The 20,084-nt window shown below is 64.8% G+C and overlaps 2 protein-coding genes across 2 annotated transcripts in view; one reads left to right on the forward strand and one right to left on the reverse strand.

The window, feature by feature from the left end:
• SHE (Src homology 2 domain containing E) overlaps positions 1 to 5,375 on the forward strand; it is a 13,363-nt gene extending 7,988 nt beyond the window's left edge. Inside the window, exons 5-6 of the mRNA XM_054010948.1 lie at positions 570 to 689; positions 2,229 to 5,375. Coding sequence (XP_053866923.1) covers positions 570 to 689; positions 2,229 to 2,415 — 307 coding nt within the window. The 3' untranslated portion in view covers positions 2,416 to 5,375. The remainder of the gene's footprint in view (positions 1 to 569; positions 690 to 2,228) is intronic.
• A 1,504-nt stretch (positions 5,376 to 6,879) lies between these two features.
• IL6R (interleukin 6 receptor) lies at positions 6,880 to 17,795 on the reverse strand. Its single transcript, XM_054010949.1, has 10 exons — positions 17,625 to 17,795; positions 14,033 to 14,272; positions 13,614 to 13,737; positions 12,618 to 12,799; positions 11,160 to 11,320; positions 10,180 to 10,324; positions 10,038 to 10,081; positions 9,480 to 9,555; positions 8,958 to 9,066; positions 6,880 to 8,076 (listed from the first exon to the last, which is right to left on the reverse strand). The coding sequence occupies exons 1-10, from the start codon at positions 17,695 to 17,697 to the stop codon at positions 7,863 to 7,865; spliced, it is 1,368 nt and encodes a 455-aa protein (XP_053866924.1). The 5' UTR covers positions 17,698 to 17,795; the 3' UTR covers positions 6,880 to 7,862.
• Positions 17,796 to 20,084: the final 2,289 nt, after the last annotated feature.

Below are 20,084 nucleotides of genomic sequence, written 5' to 3' on the forward strand. Positions count from 1 at the left end.
GCATTGTGACTTTGGTTCGCCGTTGCCCCTTCCCACCAGCCTGTCCCTCCGAGGGAGTCGGGTGTCCCTCGTCTCGACCCCTCTGCCCCAGGCTCTCCCCGCTTGCTTGGGGAAATCAATTTTTCTCTCCTCCCCCTGCCTCCAAATCTTGGCTTTGGAACAAGGAAGCGGAGGAGCTGAGCGGTGGCTCTGGGCCAGCCCCAGGGTTGGGATTCCAGTGGGATCCGCAGTTCGCTGGGCCCCCTCCTGGCCCCATCTCCTCCCATCCCAGGAGCTCCAGCCACTTCCTAAGGCTAATGAGATTATCAGCCTCCGATGGCCTGGATACCCAGCCCTTAAATGCATCCCGCCCCCCAGGGCCCAGCCCTGCTTCCAGAGACGTGCTGGGCAAAGCAGGTGCCTTTTACTAACGTGAGAGGAAAGATGGAGCCTGTGCCGTGCCGTGCACCCCCAGAGCTAACCGCCCCCCCTCCAACCAGCACATGAGGGGTCCCTGTAACCCCACAGAGCCAGGACTCGGGCCCTGCAGGACATGCTCAGAAACCCAGCCCGTTCTCTGCTCCTCACAGCTGGTACCATGGAGCCATCACCCGGGCCGAGGCCGAGAGCCGGTTGCAGCCCTGCAAAGAGGCCGGTTACCTGGTGCGGACCAGCGAGACGGGGAATGGCAAATACTCCATCGCGCTCAAGTAAGTAGGGGCGACGTTTGCCTGCAGGGGGCAGGCGGAGCAGAGATCAGGGCCCCAGCCTCGGGGGCGTTGGATGGGGCTGGCTGGGAGATACGGCTCACCTGTGGCCAGGAGGTTCTCAGCTGGCAGGGCGGAGGTTGGGATCCATCGAAATGGGATAAAACGTGGGGGGCGACACCCCTGGGGCGGTCGTGTCCCGGGGCATAACGGGCACCTTGCACTGGCCACTACTAGACCCCACACCCCACCCTGGGCCACAGATAGAACCCAGGAGTCCTGGCTCCCAGCTCTAAGCACTGCACCCCACTCCCTTCCCAGGTAGAGAACCCAGGAGTCCTGGCTCCCAGCCCCTCACTGGACCCCACTCCCCTCCCTGAGCCGGAAATAGGACCCAGGCATTCTGGGAGGGCTCTGTGGGAAGCACAGGCATTACAGAAACACCTTTCCTGAGCTGAAGGGTCTCTGGAGAGCAGCCTGACCCCCTTGGATTCCAGGCCTTGTGGGCGTGGAGCGCTGTGGGAAGCCCCCGTGCCAGGCATGGGGCAAAGGCCCCGCGCCCCCCTCGGCCTCCCTGTTGCTGGCTGTGTCCTGGGAGACGCGGCCCCGAGGGCCGCCCCGGGTCGCGGCAGTGCCCGGCCCCTGGCTCTCTGGCGCAGCGCTGGAGGATCGTTGTCGGCAGTGCTGGCGGCGTTTCCTTCCTGAGGAAGTGGAGCCCCTGGAGCCGAAACAATCGGAGCAGGGAAGGGAACAAACAGGGGCTGGGCTGGTGACGAGGCGACCGTGGGGCCGGAATGGCCCTGGGCAGCCCCTAGCCGGGCCCAGCCCAGGGAAACGGGGAACGTACCCAGGGACTCGCCAGCGCCTCGTGCGGCTGCTCCCGTCATGCCTGGCGGGGGCGATGGTGTCGCTCTGGCCTGGGAAGCGGTGGGGCAGGCAGCAGAGAGCCAGGCCCTGGCAGCAGGGCTAGCTGGCAGAGCCTGGAGGTGGTGGTGCCCAGGGCTGTATCCCGGGAAACACCCCCTGCCCCCAGGGCAGCACACTGGACAAGGAGCCGGCCTGTAGCTCTGCACCCAGCAGTTCCTGTTGGGTCTGATCCATGGAGAAGTTTCCCTCTGGAGCCAGTCACTGCTGCTCTGGGGTCACCCTTCAGTGCCCAGTGTGGGGGGAGCAGGGCACTTGGAGCCAGGACTCCTGGGTTCTATTTACAACTCTGGGAGGGGCCTGGTGGTCAGGAGCCAAGACTCCCCCTGGGTTTTCTTCCTGGCTCCGGAGGGGGAGTGAATTCAAGTGCTTGGGAGCCAGGACTCCTGGGTCGGCCACTAACTTGCTGAGGCCAAGCCTCACCGTGCCTCAGTTTCCCCTCTGCACAGTGGGGATAACGAAGCTGCTCGGGCCTTGCGAGGTTTCATACATGAGGAGCCAGAGCAAGGACTAAGGTCAGTGCTGGCTGTAGCACGTGGGGCCCAGGGAGCCCCCCCGCGGTCACTCCCCAGCACATCTGATCTCCTCCCCCCCCCCCCCCCCATGGCTTTGCTGCAGGACCAGTCAGGGATGCGTCCACATCATCGTGGCCCAGACCAAGGACAACAAGTACACACTGAGCCAGACCAGCGGGGTCTTCGGCAGCGTCCCCGAAGTGGTGCATCACTACTCCACGGAGAAGCTGCCCTTCAAAGGGGCGGAGCACATGACCCTGCTGCACCCCGTGCACAGCAAGCTGCATTAGCGCGGCCATGCCCAGCCAGCTGCCTGGGGCTTCGCCACGGACTTCGGGGCAGCCAGGGGGCCGGGCGGGCTTGTGCGTGGAGCCAGGTGCATCGCGGGAGCGGCAAGCGCTCCGGGGCCCATCCTGGGCAGAGTCAAAGACCCCGCTCCCCAGCACATCTGATCTCGTTCCAGCCAGGGCCCGGTCACTGTCTGCAGGACGGCGCCCCCGTTGGCTAGCCGGGGCTGCAGTCTGGGAACGCTCTGCCCCACGGAGAGCCCCCTGGGCCCTGCACAGAGCCGGAGCTGCCAGGCTTTGGTGCCAGTATAAAGGGATGTTGGGATTGCCGGAGCGGATCGTCCCGCAGGCCGGCTGGCCCACTAGCCTGTCTCCCAATGCCCTGCTCCGGGGGGGTGACCCCGCGCTGCCTGGGACTGTCAGTCAGCGTGACCCTGGGCAGCAATGGGCACGGGGCCGAGCAGCTGCTCCTGGTCCCAATCCCCTTCAAGGCCTGGCACAGGCCAGAGCTCCTCCCCCGCTGGCTCCTGGCCACTGTCTGGGAGGGTGACGTCCCCTTTGGCTTCCTGGGGTCTCTGATGGTTGTGGGCAGCTGGGGCCCGGCTCCACTGGCACGTTGGGCAGCCGTTCTGCTTCCCTGACTCTCCCGCACCCCGGGAGGCCCCTTTGCCCCCCTGCTTTCTGTCCAGCGCAAGATGTTTGACTCGACCGCACGGTATCTCCCTGCTGGGAGCATCCTTGTGACCCTCCGCTGCAAGGTCATTCCCCCTCCAGGCCTTCTCTCCCTTCCAGTCTTCCCCACCCCTGGCGTAGCCCAAAGCCAGGGCCAAACGCCTGCAGCCGGCGCTGTCCAATACTGAGTCTGCAGCCGACTGCCCCGTGGGTTACGTGATCTCCCCAGCGAATTCTCAGCTTCCCCAGGTGGGCAGTAGGCTTGGCAGGCTGGTTGGACCACCTCAGCATAGGGGCAGGATGCGTGTGACAAATGGGAAAGGGATCCGCTGCTGTTCCCAATTGCCACCTTGGCTTCCTCTTCGCCCGGCCTGAAACGCTGCTGTTCTGGCCCAGGCCTGTGGGGTGAGTGACGGCCCTCGTGGCGGGGACCCAGGCCGTGAAAGCCAGCGAGCCAGGAGCTGGCTGGATAGGAGCCGGCGGTAGGAGTGGAGGGCAGCCTCTGTGTTCGGGTAGTGCAAGACACACACCCTGGCAAGTGGTAATGGCCAGGGCCCCCCCGGCAGGCGGTAATGGTCCCCCCCCGGCAGGTCTTGCACTAGGTTGCGGGAAGGGCATTTTTCTGACATGCTTTCACGTCCCAATAGGGTCATTAGATGGGCCGAGTCCTGGCTTCGAATGACGTCACTCCCATTCAGCCTGGGGCTCTTCACATGCCCTCTGCGGGGAAGTCCCCTACGGTTTTCCTCGGGGAGCAGCATTTGACAGAGGGGTCGTTCCGGGGTGCCCCTTGGGCCCGTTCCCAGGGGCCTGCCTGCCCGTACTGCTGGCAGTGCCTGAACGAGGACTTGCCCGATGGAAGGGGGCACACGGCGTTACGTACTCTGTAAGCCTGGCCGGTTGCCTCTCCAGACTCTTAAGTACCTGCCTGCTCCGGTGGGGCCTGAGTGAGGGGCAGCAGGACTGGCACTCTGGCTTTCTCCCTGTAACGGGGCCTGGTCCCGGAGCCACAAGCCCCAAGTCGGTTCAGGCGCTGCCCCCGGGAACAGGAGTAAACCCCTGGGAGCTGGCACTGCCGCCGTCCGGCACTGGGCTTCGTTCTGCCAGGCCTTGCTTCAGCAAAGCCCCCCGGCTGGTCGGGGCTCAGGTTAGCACCTGCTTTGCTGACTTGGTGCCTGGCAGGGGATGCAAACTGCCAGCAGAGCCCCCAATCCCCCGGCGGCCGCCCCCTCCCCACTGCTCTGCCCCCTACACAGAGCCAGGGGCTCCCCCGTCATCCCTGCCCCCTGGGGTGGGCAGAGTCCAGAAAGGGGCCAATTAGTGCTCGGGTCAACACTGCCACCGTGTGGCGAGGACTCTGCAGTACAGGGTGGGACCAGGCAAGGAAGGAAAATGTTCCCTTTAGTTGCATGGCCTGAGGAGTTCCCAGGCAGGTTCTCCCTGCTGGAGCGTGGCCGGAGACACAGGCCGGCCAGCTGTGGTCGCTCCAGGCTGAGGCTCTGTCCTCAATGCGGAGTTAGCTCTGCTCCATTTACCCTGTGCCAGCCACCTCCGGGCAACGCACCAACACCCTCGCGTGCAGGGTGGGGGCGACACGTGCGTTAGCTCTGCCGAGAGGACATGCCCTAAGCGCCTTTGCCCCTCCGACGGAATCGAATCCCCTTCCCCAAGCGAGCCAGGCTGCGGCTGGGTCTAGCCGGTGTCCCAGGGGAGTCGAGTTAGCATGTGCATGCAGCTCGCGTGCCTCCCAGGCAGGGCCGGCTCCAGGGTTTGGGCCGCCCCAAGCAGCCAAAAAAAAAAAAAAAAAAGCCGTGATCTGCGGCGGCAATTCGGCGGAAGGTCCTTCGCTCCAACTGGCAGTGTGGGATCATCCGCCGAATAGCTGGACCTGCCGCCCCTCTCCGGAGCGGCCGCCCCAAGCACCTGCTTGCCAAGCTGGTGCTGGAGCCGGCCCTGCTCCCGGGAAGCGGCCAGCTGGACTAAAGCTCTCGGAGACGCTCCTGGGTTGGGCAAGAGCGTGGCAGAGCGTCCCGGCAGGTCGTCATGCTTTCTTTGGGTCGGCTGTTAGCACAGCTGTGCCCCATGGGGCTGCATAGCCAGTGTTAGACCTTTGATCTTTGGAGACGGTGTCTTTAACCAGCTGCTTGTCTGTATTCATTGTTTTTAACGTATTTATGATGTTGCCCGAGGTGGTTTTATGACGTCTCTGACTGTCGGGTGAGAACTGACTCAAGGCTGCTTGCAGCCATGGTGCTCGGAGGAAATAAACTGTCACTTCAAGGAAAAGCCTGGCCCAGCGTCTGCGTGTTGCTGAGGCCTGGGCAGAAGAGACACTTGCTAGCGCTGCATTTGCAATAAGTGCTTGATTGCATCTTTGCAGTGGGGCCTGGTTCCAAGCCCATTGAAATCAGTGGCAAGGCTTGGGATTTTCTGATTTGCATCAGCACGAAGGAAAAAAAATCTGTCCTTCTCCCTTTTCAGCGCCTCTGCCGCAGAGACGGGGTTAGTCAGCTTCCTGCTCTCACCCTCACTTGGGGAACTTTGTGTCTTACAAAATGTGTGCACAGAAGTGAGCGACACACAACTCACGCAGCTGGCGTGAGCTGGATTCTGCGGCTAGCCTGGGGTCAATCTGGATTTACCACTGGGCTCAGGCCTTGTGCGGCTGGGGCCGGCAGCGTCGCTGTGGAAGAACCCGCTCTGCGTGAGCCAGTCTGGGCCCATGGCCGCTGGAGGCTCAGGTCTGGCACAGCGACGCCTCTGTTCCACCCAGGGGGGATCGTACCGGGCTGGGCAGTTCCCCCCACGGAGCCCAGGCGCCCGCCTGCTGTCTGGCCAAGGCTGGAAGCTGTGTGAGTTCCTGCTGCTCCTGGGGGGGCCAGGTTGGCAGAATGGTTCAGCTCCCCGTGAGCACAATGGCGAACCCCTTTCCCAAGGCACAGAGTGTGTGGGGGGTGTTTGTGGCTGGTTCCCAGCTTGTGGGCCTGGCTGTGTGAACCCTCACCCTGGGGGCAGAGGGCCGCTCGCTCACCTGTCAGCCGCCCCCGCCTGCTATTCTGGGCTCTGCGGGAAAGGGGCTGACTCAAACCCAGCCTAGAGCTGCTGGCAGCAGGTACTTTCAGGGTAGGCCATTTACATAGCAGGCAGCGAACCTTCCTCTGCACAGCCCTGGGCGGGGGCGGGGGCTGCCCCAGCCGCTCACAGGGAGAGGCAGAGGCAGCAGTGGGGCTAGCACCCCAGGGAGCCCTGAGCTTCAGCGCTCAGCCTGGCCCCTGCCCCGCGTGTTGCCCCTTTGAACCCCCGGGGCCCAGGGCTTGGCCCTGCCGTCCCCCAGCTGCTGCTGCTAAGAGGTGGCCAAGACCCTGCTGCCTTTGCACCCCGCCCCCACCCCGCGCTCGTCCCAGCCCCCGGAGCAACATCTGCATCCTGTGCAGCTTGGTACGGGCCAGGGGCCAGCCCCAAAGGGGAACTGTCTCCCCAGGGCAGCGGGCGAGACTGGCCTCCCGGCCTGTGGTTTCCTCCCCTCGCGGTGCCCGGTGAACGTGCGCCCGCTGCAGCCGCCAGTTTTCCTTCTCCCTGGTGCGAAACAAAGGGCAGCTCTAGGAGCCAGGACTCCTGGGTTCGCTGCGTGGCTCTGGCCTGGGCTCGCCAGCCCCGTAGGAACACGTCACTGCTGCCACTTACGCAGTCGCGGCCTCCCCGGCGCCCGGCTCGGCGTCTTCCCCGCCCAGAGCGGGGGGGTCGGCTAATGCCCCCGAGCAGCCCCCCAATTCCCCCCCAGCAGCAGCCCTCTGCCCCGCGTAAAAAAACATTTATTGGACACACGGTTGCCAACACACGGCTCTTCCTGTACAAAACCCTCTTCACACAAACACCAGTTTGATGGGGGGCGAGAGAATCCAACCCCCAGCACTGCATGGGGGGCGGGGGGAGCCTTTGTTACAGCCCCACGCAAGCAGCTGCAGGGAGGGGGTGAGGCCCAGTGGGGAGGGCACTGGGTGAGTTCGGCCACATCCTGCCCCCACTCTGAGCCGCTGTCCATCCCCCCCCTGTCCATATAGATGGTGAGTTCCCCGTGACAGGGTCGCTCCTGGCACCTCCAGCCCCGTACAATGGGGGGGGGGGCAGTGGGCTGGAGCTGCATCTCTAGCTGCCCGGTGGCAGGCCCTGAGTCATCCCACAGCTTGGGGGCCCTCGGGTGCCCCTGCCCCCTCGGACGGGGCGGCTGCAGCTGGCTCGGACTGGAGCCCGGGGTGCTGCTGGTCCTCACCCCAGCTCTGCAGCTGACTTCCCCTGGCGAGCGCCTGGCCGAGAGGCAGTGCCCTGAATGCCCGGCTCTACCGGTTAATGCCCCTCTCCCGGAACTGGGGCCCCGCCAGCCCTTGCCACCCTCCACGGGAAGTGGGCCCATCGGACGCCCTCCACGCTGCGTCACGAGGGTGCCGGCCCCACCCACCGCCAAAGACTGTCCAAACCCTGCCACGAGGCATGCCGGGAAACACTGGCTCCGGCTGCTTGGGGTAGACCGTGGGAGAGGTGCCAGCGGGCGCGGGTCCGTCTCCCAGGAAGGACAGAGAGGTTGACTCCTTCCAGCAGAGTCCCGGGAACCACGGCTGCTGGGAGCCCGGCGCTGCCCGGCACCGGCTCCAGCCCACCAGGGCAGAGGGAGCTATTGTTAAGGGCTGGGCTATTTATAGCCGAGCCACAAGGTCGGGCCCCTGCCTTGGCGCCTGATGGGGCAGTCGCTGCGTCGCAGGCTGGCGAGGCTGGTTCCCCGGCTACTGGGGGACGAGGAGGTAATCCATGTTGGTGACGTCGAAGGGGCCGAAGTCCCCGCTGCCAGGGGCGCCTGGTGACGCTGGAGGGGAGAGGAGCGGGGCCTCGCTCAGCGGGGACGTGGGGCTCGGAGGAGCCAGCGGCACCAAGGGGTGCTGGACCACAGCGCTGGCCTTGCCCTGGCCCAGGGAGCCCCTCCTCCATTTCTTCTTGTACCTTGAACACAGAGCAGGTCAGGAAGGGGCAGAGATTGGAGGCTCACCCCTCAGACACCCCGATCCCTGCTGGCCCCGGGACCACACCGTGGCTGCCCCAGGCCCGTGGCTCTCCCCAGGGGCAGGCAGGGGGCAAAGCCCCACTGAGTCTTCATCAGTAACAGCCTGTGAGATGAGCATTCAGGGCAGCTCTCCGTGGCACAAGGGTCAGCAGCAAATCAGTGACTGGGGGCCACAGAGAGCGAGAAGCACCCAGCTGCTCCCATGGCAGTTCGCCCGAGCCCCGCACCGCACCGTTTGGGTGAGTCACTCGCAGCTGGAAGGGGGAGAGTCGTGCTGGGGGCAGGGCCCGGGCCCCTCAGCCCCTCTGGGTTCCCCAGCACACAGGGCTCAGGAAAGGACCCCAGTGGAGAGCCAAGCAGGAGTCCATGAGCGGGGCTGGAGGGGGCTCTCCCAGCCCTGCCAGGGGCCTCAGGGGCATCTCTCAGCTGGAGGGAGACCAGGATCCCAGCCCCAGAGAACTGCTGGGGCCAGCAGTGGCCACCCATATAAGGGGGCAGGGGGCCCGTTCCTGTTCACCAGAAGACCCCCGGACTGCTCTATGGAGATGGCCTCTCTTGGCCGTCAGGAAGTCCGTCAGGAACTCGGCTGAGTCCAGCAGGCCAGATTCGGTCCTGCCCTGGTGCCCGGGAGTCACTCCAGAGTCACACCGGAGTAACAGATCCGACTCAGGGGGCACCAGCTGAAAGTGACTGTCCCTCCCTTAGTGCTTCCCCAGGAGGCCAGCCGGTGCCATCACCCCGCCCAGGGGCTTGGGGCCCAGCACCCCTCGGCACCAGCCCGGGCACAGGACCAGTGGCAGCTGGCCTGGCCGCGTCTCACCTGAGCACGATGCCAGCGAGCAGGCCGGTGCCCAGGAACAGGCTCCCTCCAGTGACCAGGAACGTGTACAGGGGCACGGTGGAGTGGTCGCCGACACCAAGACCCCCCACTGCAAACCAAGGGGACACGGGCATCGTTACCAGCACAGCAAGGCCCAGCCTGCCCCCCCCCTCCCCCCTTGCTCGCTTTGCAGGGCTGGATATTTCTGCGCCACCTGCCAGCGAGGGCTTTACAAAGGCCAGAAACCTGCTGCCACAGGCTGGGGAGCCCTGGAGAATGACCAAGACCTCCTGTGGGCCGGCACAGCCAGCCTGGGGCCCACCCATCGGGCTGCCCCCTGGCTCGGTTGCCCCGGATCAGACCGTCCCGAGGCAGCTGACCAGGGCTCTCTGTCCGGGTGCTCGGCCCATGCTGCCATCTGGGTTCTGGGTCGCCCCGCATGTCCCTGGTGTGGCAGCCCTGCCCGCCTGGGAGCCCTGGGCCTGACAGATCAGCACGGGGGGCAAGAGGGGGTCTCATTACCATTCGCGCCCTCTGTGCCATAGAGCCCGGGGGAGCCCGTGAACGTGTCGCTGTAGAAATCATAATCCGAGGGGAACTGGAGGAGAGAGATGGGGCAGAGGGGGTTAGCAACAGGGACAAAGGGTCCCCCCAGTCCCACCCACGACACCCCGAACACAAGGCCTGTCCCCCCTCCAGTTCCCCCATCCCTGCCGGTGACACCCCCCCACATGGCATGTCCCCCATCCTCCTCCCCCATCACCGCCTGTGACACCCCCAACACACGGCATGTCCCCCGTCCCACTCCCCCATCCCCGCCTGTGACACCCCCAACACACGGCATGTCCCCCGTCCCACTCCCCCATCCCCGCCTGTGACACCCCCAACACATGGCATGTCCCCCGTCCCCCTCCTCCTCCCCACCCCCAACACACAGCATGTCCCCCTCCTACTCCCTCAGGGCACAGAGCCCTTGGGTGAAGCACATACAGTCCTGAGCCCTGAGGCCTGTTCCCCCTCCCACCGGGGCCCACGGGCCCCTAGCAAACGGGCAGGCAGCCCCGGCACCCCCTGCCTTACCTGCGAGCTGTAGGATCCTGTCTGCCACTCGAGGCCGTTGGGATCTGCAATCCAAGGACAGCAGCAGTGAGGGAACAGCCCTGGGAATCGGGGCGAAGGGGGGTGGCACCCAGAGAACCCCTCCCCTCCCGCTCAGTCCTACCTGTCCACGGGGTGCCCACAGCCTCCTGGCTCCACTCGCTCCACGAGCCGTGGCCAAACTCCTCCAGCCCCCGCACCTGCACCCTGTGCCGTGCACCATGCCAGGCATCATGGATCACCAGGGATGTCTCTCTTAGCTCGTCGATCTGCAAGCAACAGGCAGAATTAAACCATGGGCACCAGCACTGGCACAGCTCCCCACCTCCTCCCCAGCTGGGACAGCCCGGGTCCCTGTGACCCCGGAACCTCGTGATGCCAACTAGCAGAGGGCACCGGGGGTGCAGAGTTTTACAGGGATCCCCTGAGTCCATTGTCTAGGATAATTCACTGATGAGGGGCAGGGGAGGTCTCTGCTGGGCGTCCAGATCCTCTGGGAGGAGGTGGGTCCCTTGACCGGGAGGTCTGGGAGTCAAGCAGGTCACCAGGTGCCGAACATCTTCCCTTCGGGCAGGCAGGAGATGCTAATGGAGCTTACAGACTCCAGAGGAGCAACCCCGCAGCCGGCGGGGGTCGGTGTGTGACTAAGGCTCGAAGGACTGTTCGGATCTCTCTGGGCTTGCAAGGGGCACCCAGGCTTGCTAAGGAATGGAAGAGCCCAGCCTTGCCTGGCTGCGGTACACTGGGAGGATCGGGGGCAGATTTTGCTCCTGGCCCGTACTAACGTCCCGTTAGCAACGTTCAGGCTCAGTCTAGGATGTGTGTTATGATGCTAGCGAGGCGCCTCCGAACCCGGGGTACACCCAGGAAGCATCACAGCCCCCCATTCCTTTCTAGCCCAGCTGTCCACAGGGAAACGCGATGCACCGGGCCCTTCTCCCCATGCTGTAGCTCTGGGGGCAGGGGCCCAGGCACGGGAGTTGGGGGGCAGGGGTTGTGGCAGGGGGAGACCATCCTGCCCAGCAGCTGCAGGATGGGGCATGCGTGGAGCTGGCCTGGCAGGGGCGGGGAGCCCAGGGCGATGGCGGGGGGCGGGGTGCTCACCTCCGTGTAGCTCTGGGAGCGCTCAGCCCGGTACCGGACCTGGAAGTGCAGCCGGTAGAACCTAGGGTCCCAGGAGGGCGGATATGTCCAGTTCACACGCAGTTTCTGGGGTGCGCTCTCCACTGGGTCCACCAGCACATTCACTGGGGGGTCCGGCTTCACTGTCAGGAGAGGGGGGGGTCACGTTATTGACTTGAACTGGGACCGTATAGAACATGGTTGCAACCAAGGTCCTGTAGTGACACCAAATCTTGTATAAAGGGGTTCAAATGGGGTGTCTAAGACAAGGTTATGGTTTACTGGTTAGGATTATGCTGTCTATATGCGTGTATCAGTGATGGAGTTGAAGTTATGAATATTGGCTCTATACTGTCTGTATTTCAAACTTGGGCTCTGCTTCTGGGTAACACTCCAGACAAGTTGGTGTCAGCTCTGCCTAGCCTGCCTGATGGCCCATTAAGGACCATCAGCTACACAATGGACCCATTGAGAGAAGGCAGATACGCCTTGTAACTCAGCAAAGTATGCAGGGACTGGCCCATGTGACTCCAGACTCCATTTTGCTGTAATTTTCCACAGTAAGAACAAAGAGGTGTTCTTACACCTGGAAAAGACTATATAAGGCTGATGCCTCATCTCCATCTTGTCTTCAATCCTGCTTCATACCTCTGGAGGGACTTTGCTACAAGCTGAAGCTCTGAACAAAGGACTGAGGACCCATCCCGGCTGGGGATGTTCCAGAGACTTGATTTGAACCTGCAGTTTATTCCATCGCTGCTGCAAGCCTGAACCAAGAACTTTGCCATCACTGTATAGAATTGATTCCATTTGACCAATTCTAACTCTCATCTCTATCTTTTCCCTTTTATGAATAAACCTTTAGATTTTAGATTCTAAAGGATTGGCAACAGCGTGATTTATGGGTAAGATCTGATTTGTATATTGACCTGGGTCTGGGGCTTGGTCCTTTGGGATCGGGGGAACCTTTTTTCTTTTACTGGGGTGTTGGTTTTCATAACTGTTCGTCCCCGTAACGAGTGGCACTGGTGGTAATACTGGGAAACTGGAATGTCTTAGGGAATTGCTTGTGTGACTTGCGGTTAGCCAGTGGGGTGAAACCAAAGTCCTCTTAGTCTGTCTGGTTTGGTTTGCCTTAGAGGTGGAGAAACCCGAGCCTTGGGCTGTAACTGCCCTGCTTTGAGCAATTTGTCCCGAATTGGCACTCTCAGTTGTGTCCTGCCAGAACCAGCATCGTTACAGGGGGTTGCCATGGCAGATGGGCCAGGGATGGGGGAGCTTCGGCTCTGCAGACTCAGCCAGCGCCAGCACCCAGCAGCCCCATGGGGAGAGAGACCTGGCTGGAAAACGGGGAGGGCAGCAGGCAAAGCTCCGGGGAGGGGCAGTGGGGTAGGCGTGGGGAGAAGGGGGGCAGCAGGAGGGGCAGGGGGTCATACGTACAGACACGGTTGGCCGAGATGACCTGGTCCTTGCTGACCGCACTCCCCGCCCCATTGCTGATGCACATGGACACCAGCAGGAAGGTGTCGTCCTCGCTGGGTGGCACCGTGACCCTGCACGTGAATTTCTCCACCTTGGGGAAGTAGCGGCAGCGCTGCTCCGTGGCGTTCTCCCCCGTGAGCCTGCCAGGGAGGGAACACGGCTCAGGGCCAGGCGCAGCACCCAGCCAGTGGGCCCTGCCACCGCCCCCCACCCACGTCCCCAGGTCGGGAACACCCCAGGACCCGGCAGAGCTACCGACATCAGCTCAAAGTCACAGCAGGGTCTGCCCCAGCCTGCAACATGCAACAGCAGCCTCCCGCCCCACTCGGGCATCTCCCCCGGCCAAGGGCTCCCTGCACACAGTGCTGCACTGCAGCCACTCTGGGGGGGAACGGAGCAGCCGCAGGGCCGCGCTTTCGAACAGGAAGAGGAGAAGAACTCTGTATGGAACTGAAAGTAGGGAGGGTGTGGGCATGGGGGGAGGACGCCTGGGAGAAGGCGCTCGGCTCTTTCCTGAGCAGGCACGGTCAAGCCCTCGGCGTTGGGTCTGATCTGAAGGCCAGCAGCACTCCTCCCCCACCCCCAGGGCTTGGCGCTGCCGGCCAAGGGAGAGAGTCCCAAGGGACCTCCACATCCAACCCTGCCGTGGCGTCCCCCCATCCAGCACCCGGCAAGGTGGGAGGGCAATTTGGTGCCGGGAAAGCAGGCCCCAGCTCTGTTTGCGGAGAGCCAGCCGCTGGGGGGGGGGGGGGGGGGACCCTGCCGGGCATCGACAGCCCAGCCATGCTGCCCGCGCCTGCACCAACTCCTGCCCTGGCCTCGCTCTCGTGCCCGGCTGGCTCCATGGCTAACAGCTAACTCCAGGGCTGGGTCCCAGGTGGGGTTACCCCCACGTGCTCCTCGAGGGCCTCAGGGTCAGCCCCAAACGCGGCTCAGCTCCCCCAGGCCTCTCACCACCTCTTCACCCACAGCACAGCCCTGGTCCGGGGCGACGGCCTCCGCTGCGGCTGCCACTCGCACAGGATGTCCTTGACGTGGCTCCTCCGGTAGCAGGAGAAACCGGGCGGCTCCGGGGGCTCTGGAGTCAGACAGAGCTGCGGTGAGGGGAGCCCCCGGACTGTGAGCAGGGGTTAGTGGCTGCAGGGCTGGGCAGGGGGCAGAAGGGGAGCCAGCCACGCGAGCCGGGCACGTCCCGACCCGCGCCGGGTACCGCGTGACGCTGCTCGCCCGATGCAGCCTTTGGACACTACAGGCCTGGACACTGCTGCAGCATCCCGCGGGCACAGCGGGACCCCCCCAGTCCTGGCGCCCATGGATCCGGACATGCCCCCCCAGCCCCTGCCACGGGCATCCCCGCCCCAAGCCAGACTCACCTTCCACCAGCAGCCGCAGCGAGCGCACCAGGCAGCCGCCCACATAGCAGCTGTATCTGCCCGAGTCGTCGTACTGCACCCGGCGCAGCAGCAGGCTGGCGCCCAGCACCGCGCGCTCCGAACTCCCAGCCTGGTTCTCCAGCTTCCAGCTGACGGTGCCATTTGGCTCCGGCTGCCGCTGCAGGCAGGGCAGGGTGACGTTTGCTCCCACGGTGCTCAGCACCGTGTCAGGCGGGAGGGCTGCAGGAGGGGAAGGGCCATTAATGCAGAGGGAAGGGAGTGCAGTCTAGGGGTTAGAGCTGGGGGGGCCAGGACTCCTGGGTTCCATGCCCAGCTGAGCCACTACTCATTGTATGACCCTAGGCAAATAACCCTGTTGTGCCTCAGTTTCCCCTTCTGTTCCATGGGGATTGCCACCTTCCCTGGGTGCCACAAGCTGACCAGGCTATGAGGGCACAGGAGAGGACTCTCACTGGCTGCTGTGTGCCATGGTGGTGCTGACCCTCCATCTCCCCACCAGGCTGGAGGGCAGAGGCTCCCGCTCCCAGGGGCCCCCTTCCCGGCTCCTAGGAAACACTGCCCAGGGGCTCCCTGCCGGAGGAGACAACCAGCCTGTGTCAATATTTGCTGGAGAGGACAAGCCTGAATGAGCATTGGCCTGGCTGAGCTCTCGCTTCCTCACCCACCTCTTTCCAAGTCACTGCACCGGGCCCCATCACCAGCAGATCCCCCCTTCCCAGCCCCAGAGCCCTCAGCCCGGCCAGCCATGCCCCAGCCTGGGCCCTCCTCATTTCCCTGGCAAGCTGGGGGCCCAGCAGCAAGGAGGGGGAGGGGTGTCCAGGGCTCCAGCGTGCACAGCAATCCCATGGGACCAGGGCCCAGGCTGCTGGCCTCAAAGGCTTAATCCTCAAGGCCACCCCTGGGACAGTCACCACCGGCACCGGGATGGGGCCAGAGCTGGGTTTCTCTCAGTTGGATCATGGCTGGGCCAGGCAGTTTGTAACGGTCAGAGGGGGACAGCTCCCCCCTGTCCCCCTCCCTTACATGCCCCCCCCCCACACACACACACACAACCGGGTTCACGGGAGCTGGGACTTTTGCAAACCCACAAATGTCAATAGCGAAAGCAAACACTCCAGTTTCCCGGTGCCCGGTGCCTGCGCGGCCCTGCCGGGAACAGCCAGTTCTACCCGAACCCACTTACGCAACCAGCCAGCTCAGCACAGAGAACTCTCGGCTGCCTGCTAATCCCAGGGGCCGGGCACCTGCGCTACAGGGACCAGCCCCCCATGCGTGGGGCTGCGAGCCAGGAGAGCTGGGGTCGAATCCAGGCTGAGCCTTGGGCAGCAACCCCCCCGTCCCCGTAAACTGGGGGTAATAGGGCACCCCGGGCAGGGGGAGGGGGACACCTCTCCACTGAAGGGACCACACACTGGGCTGGGACCCAGGAGAGCTGGGTTCTCTTCCCAGCTCTGTCACAGGCTCCCTTGGGGCAGCTCCGGCACCTCCCTGGCCCTCAGCTCCCTGAAGATCCAGCCGGGGGAACCGTCCTGCCTCCCTTGGCCCCTTAGGCGAAGCTTCTGGGGCAGGAGCCGTCTCTGTGCAGTGCCTGGCTCAAGGACCCTGCACGGGCGCCTCTAAGCCAGGCCCTCAAACGCCCCCGGCACAGGCACGCTGGTGCCCAGGGTCCGTGGGACAGAGTTCCTGGGCCCTGGAGGCCACGACTGGGCAGTTCCAGAACTGCCCTTTTCCCCGTCTGGGACCCCTGGGCTGGGGTCCTGACCCCGCCGGGTGGTTTAACCCTTACATCACCGAGGGGCGCCCTGGGTATCAATAACCAGTGACAACGCGAGGCCTGGAGGCTCAGGGGAGACGCACATGGCGGCAGGCAGCTCAGAGCCCAGCCAAACCCAGCACCAGGGGCTGGGCAGCTCCGCACCGCCTGGCCTGCGCCCGAGGGACCCACTCCCCACTTGCCCAGCAGCAGCAACTCAGCCCTTGGCACTTCCCCATTGCGCTGAGAAGTTTCATTTCCTCCCTGGGGAGAGCAGTGGGGGGCTGGGAGCCAGGACGCCTGGGTTCGTTTCTTGGCTCTCCCCAGAGCCAGCAGCACATTGGTCTTTGTGTGGCAAGATCCCACTACTGCCACCGGGGTCTCCGCTGCCCCGGCACGGTCCCCGGGTGGCCACGGCCAGACACCAGAGCAGGGAAGCTCAGAGGCTGCAGGCAGGAGGACCCCAGACTCCAGGCACAGATGTGGGGCAGTTGGGAAGCCCCACTCATGAGCCTCTGCGCTGGCCCGACCAGCCTGGTGCAGCCCAGCCGACAGGGGCAGTGGGGTGGTGCTGGGTCATGCAGGCTGAGAGTGGGGAGGCAGAAGGGCACCCCCCAGCCTGGGCCAAAGTTACCCTCCTACAAGTGCAGAGTTCGTTGCAGCCCCCAGAGCCCCCGTCTGGCCCCCTGGGGGGGAGGGGTCTGTGCCGGCTTTGGGGAGGGCAGAATGAGAGCGGCAGCAGCCTCTGCCCACATCCCCCTGCCCAGGCTGCAGTGGGCTCCACACCAGTTCCTCTGGTGCCCGCTGGTCACAAGGGCCCAGGTGCCCCCTTTGCAGCATGGGGTCCCCCCACTGCCCAATCCTGGCCCAGGGCAGGGTGCTCCCTGTGCCGCGCTCCCCACCCCTGGCAGCTGCACAGTGACTGGGATGGGGGCTCAGAGCACACGGGTCTCTCACAGGCTGCCATGCCCCCCCCCCCCCCCGCGGACCAGCTCTTCCCCTAGAGCGCCATGGCACCGGGCAAGGGAGGGGGGCAGCCCCCAGGCAACACCAGCTGGGAGCCCTGGAGTTAAGGGCCTCTGCCCAGCTCGGCTCAGCCCAGGGACCTCCGGCCAGGAAGGGGAGCAGGAGCCGGCCCGCGTGGGGAGCCCCAGGTGGGGCCCCGCCGTTCAGGGGACAGAAGAGGAGGTTGGGGGGGGTCCCAGTAGAAGTACGCCGGGGGGAGGGGCAACGCTCACCCCGAGTCACTGGGAGCGGGACGGAGGGGGAGAACCAGGAGTAAATAAATCTCAGCCCCGACTGAAAACACCGCGCGGCGCGGCCATTCCCCAACCCCGCGGAGCGCGGACAGAACCCAGGAGTCCTCCCCCTCCCTCCCCCGGAGCCGGGAACGGAACCCAGGAGTCCTGGCTCCCAGCCCCCTCCCCTGACCCCCCAGACCCCACTCCCCTCCCCGAGCCCGGAACAGAACCCAGGAGTCTTAACCCTCCCTCCCCCTCAGACGGGAACGGAACCCAGGAGTCCTGGCTTCTACCCCCACTCCCCTACCCAAGCCAGGGGCAGAACCCAGGAGTCCTGGCTCCCAGCCCCATCTCTAACCCAGCAGACCCCACTCCCCTCCCGGAGCCGGGGAGAGAACCCAAGAGTCCTGGCCCCCAGCCCCCCCATCTGTGCAATGTTCCCGGGGCGAAAGAGGACCCCCCCCCCCCGCCCGCGGCTGCCCGGAGCCCCGATCTCCCCCCGGGGTCTGGCTCCAGGCAGCCCCGCAGGGAGCGCCGCCCGCAGCCCCTCGCGCCGCCCCCCGGGCCCCGCACCCACCTGGCCGCGGGCAGGGCCCCGCCGCGGCGGCCACCAGCAGCCAGAGCACCCCGGCGGCCCGCAGCGCCCACATCCTCCTGCGCCCCGGGGGCTGCCGGCGTCCGCCCCGCAGCGCGCATCGCTCTGCCTCGGGCTCCGCCAGCCCGTGCGCGGGGCGCGGCTCCCGGGGCTTCCCCCGGCACGTGGCGGGCGGGGGGCGCGGCTGGCAGCAGAGAACATTTGAGGAACTGGGGGAGCGGGGGGGCTGCAATTGTGAAAGGGCCGATTGAGCAACGGGGGGGCGGAGCGCGTGGGAGGGTGGGGGGCACCTGCCGAGACGCCCCCCCCCCGCGACTCCCACCCCCAGGAGCTCCGCTCCCCCCTCCCAGGTGCAGGCTGACGTGGTGTCAAGGGGAGGGGGCTGGGAGCCAGGACTCCTGGGTTCTACCCGGGTCCCTGGGGGGTGTCCCGTGGTTAGGGTTGGGAGCCAGGACTCCTGGGTTCTACCGGGGGCTGGGGGGGGGGGGGGTGTCCCGTGGTTAGGGTAGGGAGCCAGGACTCCTGGGTTCTATGGGCCTCTGGGGTGGGGGGTAAGTGGGGTAACAGGCAGCCCCCTCTCCTAGGGCCTGCTTGAAAGTTTGGATCAGATGCCCCCAGAAGGGGGGAGCTGTGTGTGACGGGGGGAGGGGGGATCCAGCTGCTCTGCCCTGTCTGTGCCTTGGTACCCTGCCCCCCCAGTCCAGCACTGGTATCTCTGAATGGGGGGGGGAGCATGGGTCAGTGCTTGCTTGGAGCCAGAGCAGCCCTTGGCACTAGGGAGACCCAACTTACGCCCCTGCTGTGGGTACGGTCAGGGCTGGGAGGGGGCAGCTGTTTGTGTACCAGCCTCGTTAATCAGTGACAGCACCAGGGGACATTAACACAGACAGAGGCCTGGCCTGCCCCTGTTCAAGGTGAGCCCCCCTCCTGCTCCAGCTGTGGCCTGTTAACCCCCTCCTGACTGGGGCAGTGCCCCTGCCCTGCTCCCACGGGGGTAAGACTCTGCCCCAGGTCACTCCTGATTTCCAGCGGGAGAGCGGAATGGGGGCCCCGCGCCAGCAGCCTGGGGCCAGGGACAGAGTCAGAGAAGAGTCCATCACAACGGCTGTATGTCCCAGGCCCCCAGCCCCACACTAAACCCACCCACCAACCGGGACCAGGTATGCCAGGAGCCTAGACTAGCGTGTGCCAGAGAGCGGGAGGCCCCGGAAATGAGACACCCCAATCATCGTGCCAGGGACCTGCACCCCAAGCTGCAGAGGAAGGCGAAACCCCCCAAGGGCCCTGCCAGCCGTACCTGGGTGGCAATTCCTCCCCCCCCCCACCCGTGGCCTGCAGTGAGACCCTGAGCACGTGAGCAGGAACCAGGCAAGCTCCGTGCCTGGCCCTGCCCATCCTGGCCAGCCCCGCTGCTTCCGAGGGAGGAAATACCCCCCCAATACCGGGGGGGGGGGTCCCTCGAGCTCATGGGCCGACTCCTCAGCTGGTGTAAAGCAGCCATGCAGTGGGGGCCGTCCAGCAGCCGAGCACTGGGCCCCGGGGCGTAGAGAAGCTAGGCCCAGTCCCTTGGGCCGGTTCAGGCTAAACAATGGTCATGGGAACTTGCCCTGCTCCTGCATGCGACCGGCTCAGCCCCTGCGGGGGGGGGGGAGAGATACTCTCCCCTTCTCCTGCGCCTGCCCAAGGCAGCACCGTTTCTCTGCCACCCACAAAGCAGGAAGAATTTGGGATTTAAAATAAAGGGCATGAAATCCTGACCTCAGAGCGCCAGGCAGGCGAAGCGCTGCCCGGGGTGCTAGCCTGCGTCTCTGGGGAAGGGGGCGCAAAGCTGACCCGAAAGGCCAGCTGGGGCTCCAATGGGGCAGCTCAGAGCAGGCGGACGGGGGATTCTCCTGGGCAGTGAAGGGCTCAGGGTTGGGGGAACTTTTGCTCGTTAAACAAAACCTGACGTTTGGGGGCTAGAGCTGAGCTCACAGGTTCCTCCAGTAACACAGAGTTAAAATCCAGAGCCTGCCCCACAAGGGAGCTGCTGGGTAAATGTCCCAGGCTGAGCCCCCCCCCCCCACCTGACTCTGGGGGCGCCACGCTCTCCAGCTCAGGCCCTGGCTGCAGAACAGAGAGGACTGTCTACGGAGAACAGAAACCTGAGCTGGGCTAACGGGGGGCGGAGACGGAGGCTCCACACCCCTTGCTCCTGATACAAACAGGGCCCTTGGATGCCACACACACAGACTCAAGCCCTCGCCCCAGCATCACAAAAAACAAGACGTTTCTACGCCGTGCAGATGCCATGACACTCTTGAAAATACCAATGTAACTGATGCCTGCCTGAGTTTACAGAGAGCCTAAAACAGCAGCTCCACAAGGTGTGAACTGACCCTCACTCAGGGCCCCGGTTTGTGTGTGCGAGCGACATTTGGCATTTCCCACATACCACAGAAT

Source organism: Malaclemys terrapin, chromosome 21, assembly GCF_027887155.1.
Source record: "Malaclemys terrapin pileata isolate rMalTer1 chromosome 21, rMalTer1.hap1, whole genome shotgun sequence".
Lineage (NCBI taxonomy): Eukaryota > Metazoa > Chordata > Testudines > Emydidae > Malaclemys > Malaclemys terrapin.

Bases quoted from the DNA above. Each gene is read 5' to 3' on its own strand.
- IL6R (XM_054010949.1), bottom strand. From the start codon at position 17,697: ATGTGGGCGCTGCGGGCCGCCGGGGTGCTCTGGCTGCTGGTGGCCGCC. The intron at 12,800-13,613 runs GTGAGAGGCCTG...CCTCCCTGGCAG, and splicing joins GTGCTGTGGGTGAAGAGGTG to GCTCACGGGGGAGAACGCCA. The intron at 10,082-10,179 runs GTAGGACTGAGC...CTTGGATTGCAG, and splicing joins TGTGGGCACCCCGTGGACAG to ATCCCAACGGCCTCGAGTGG.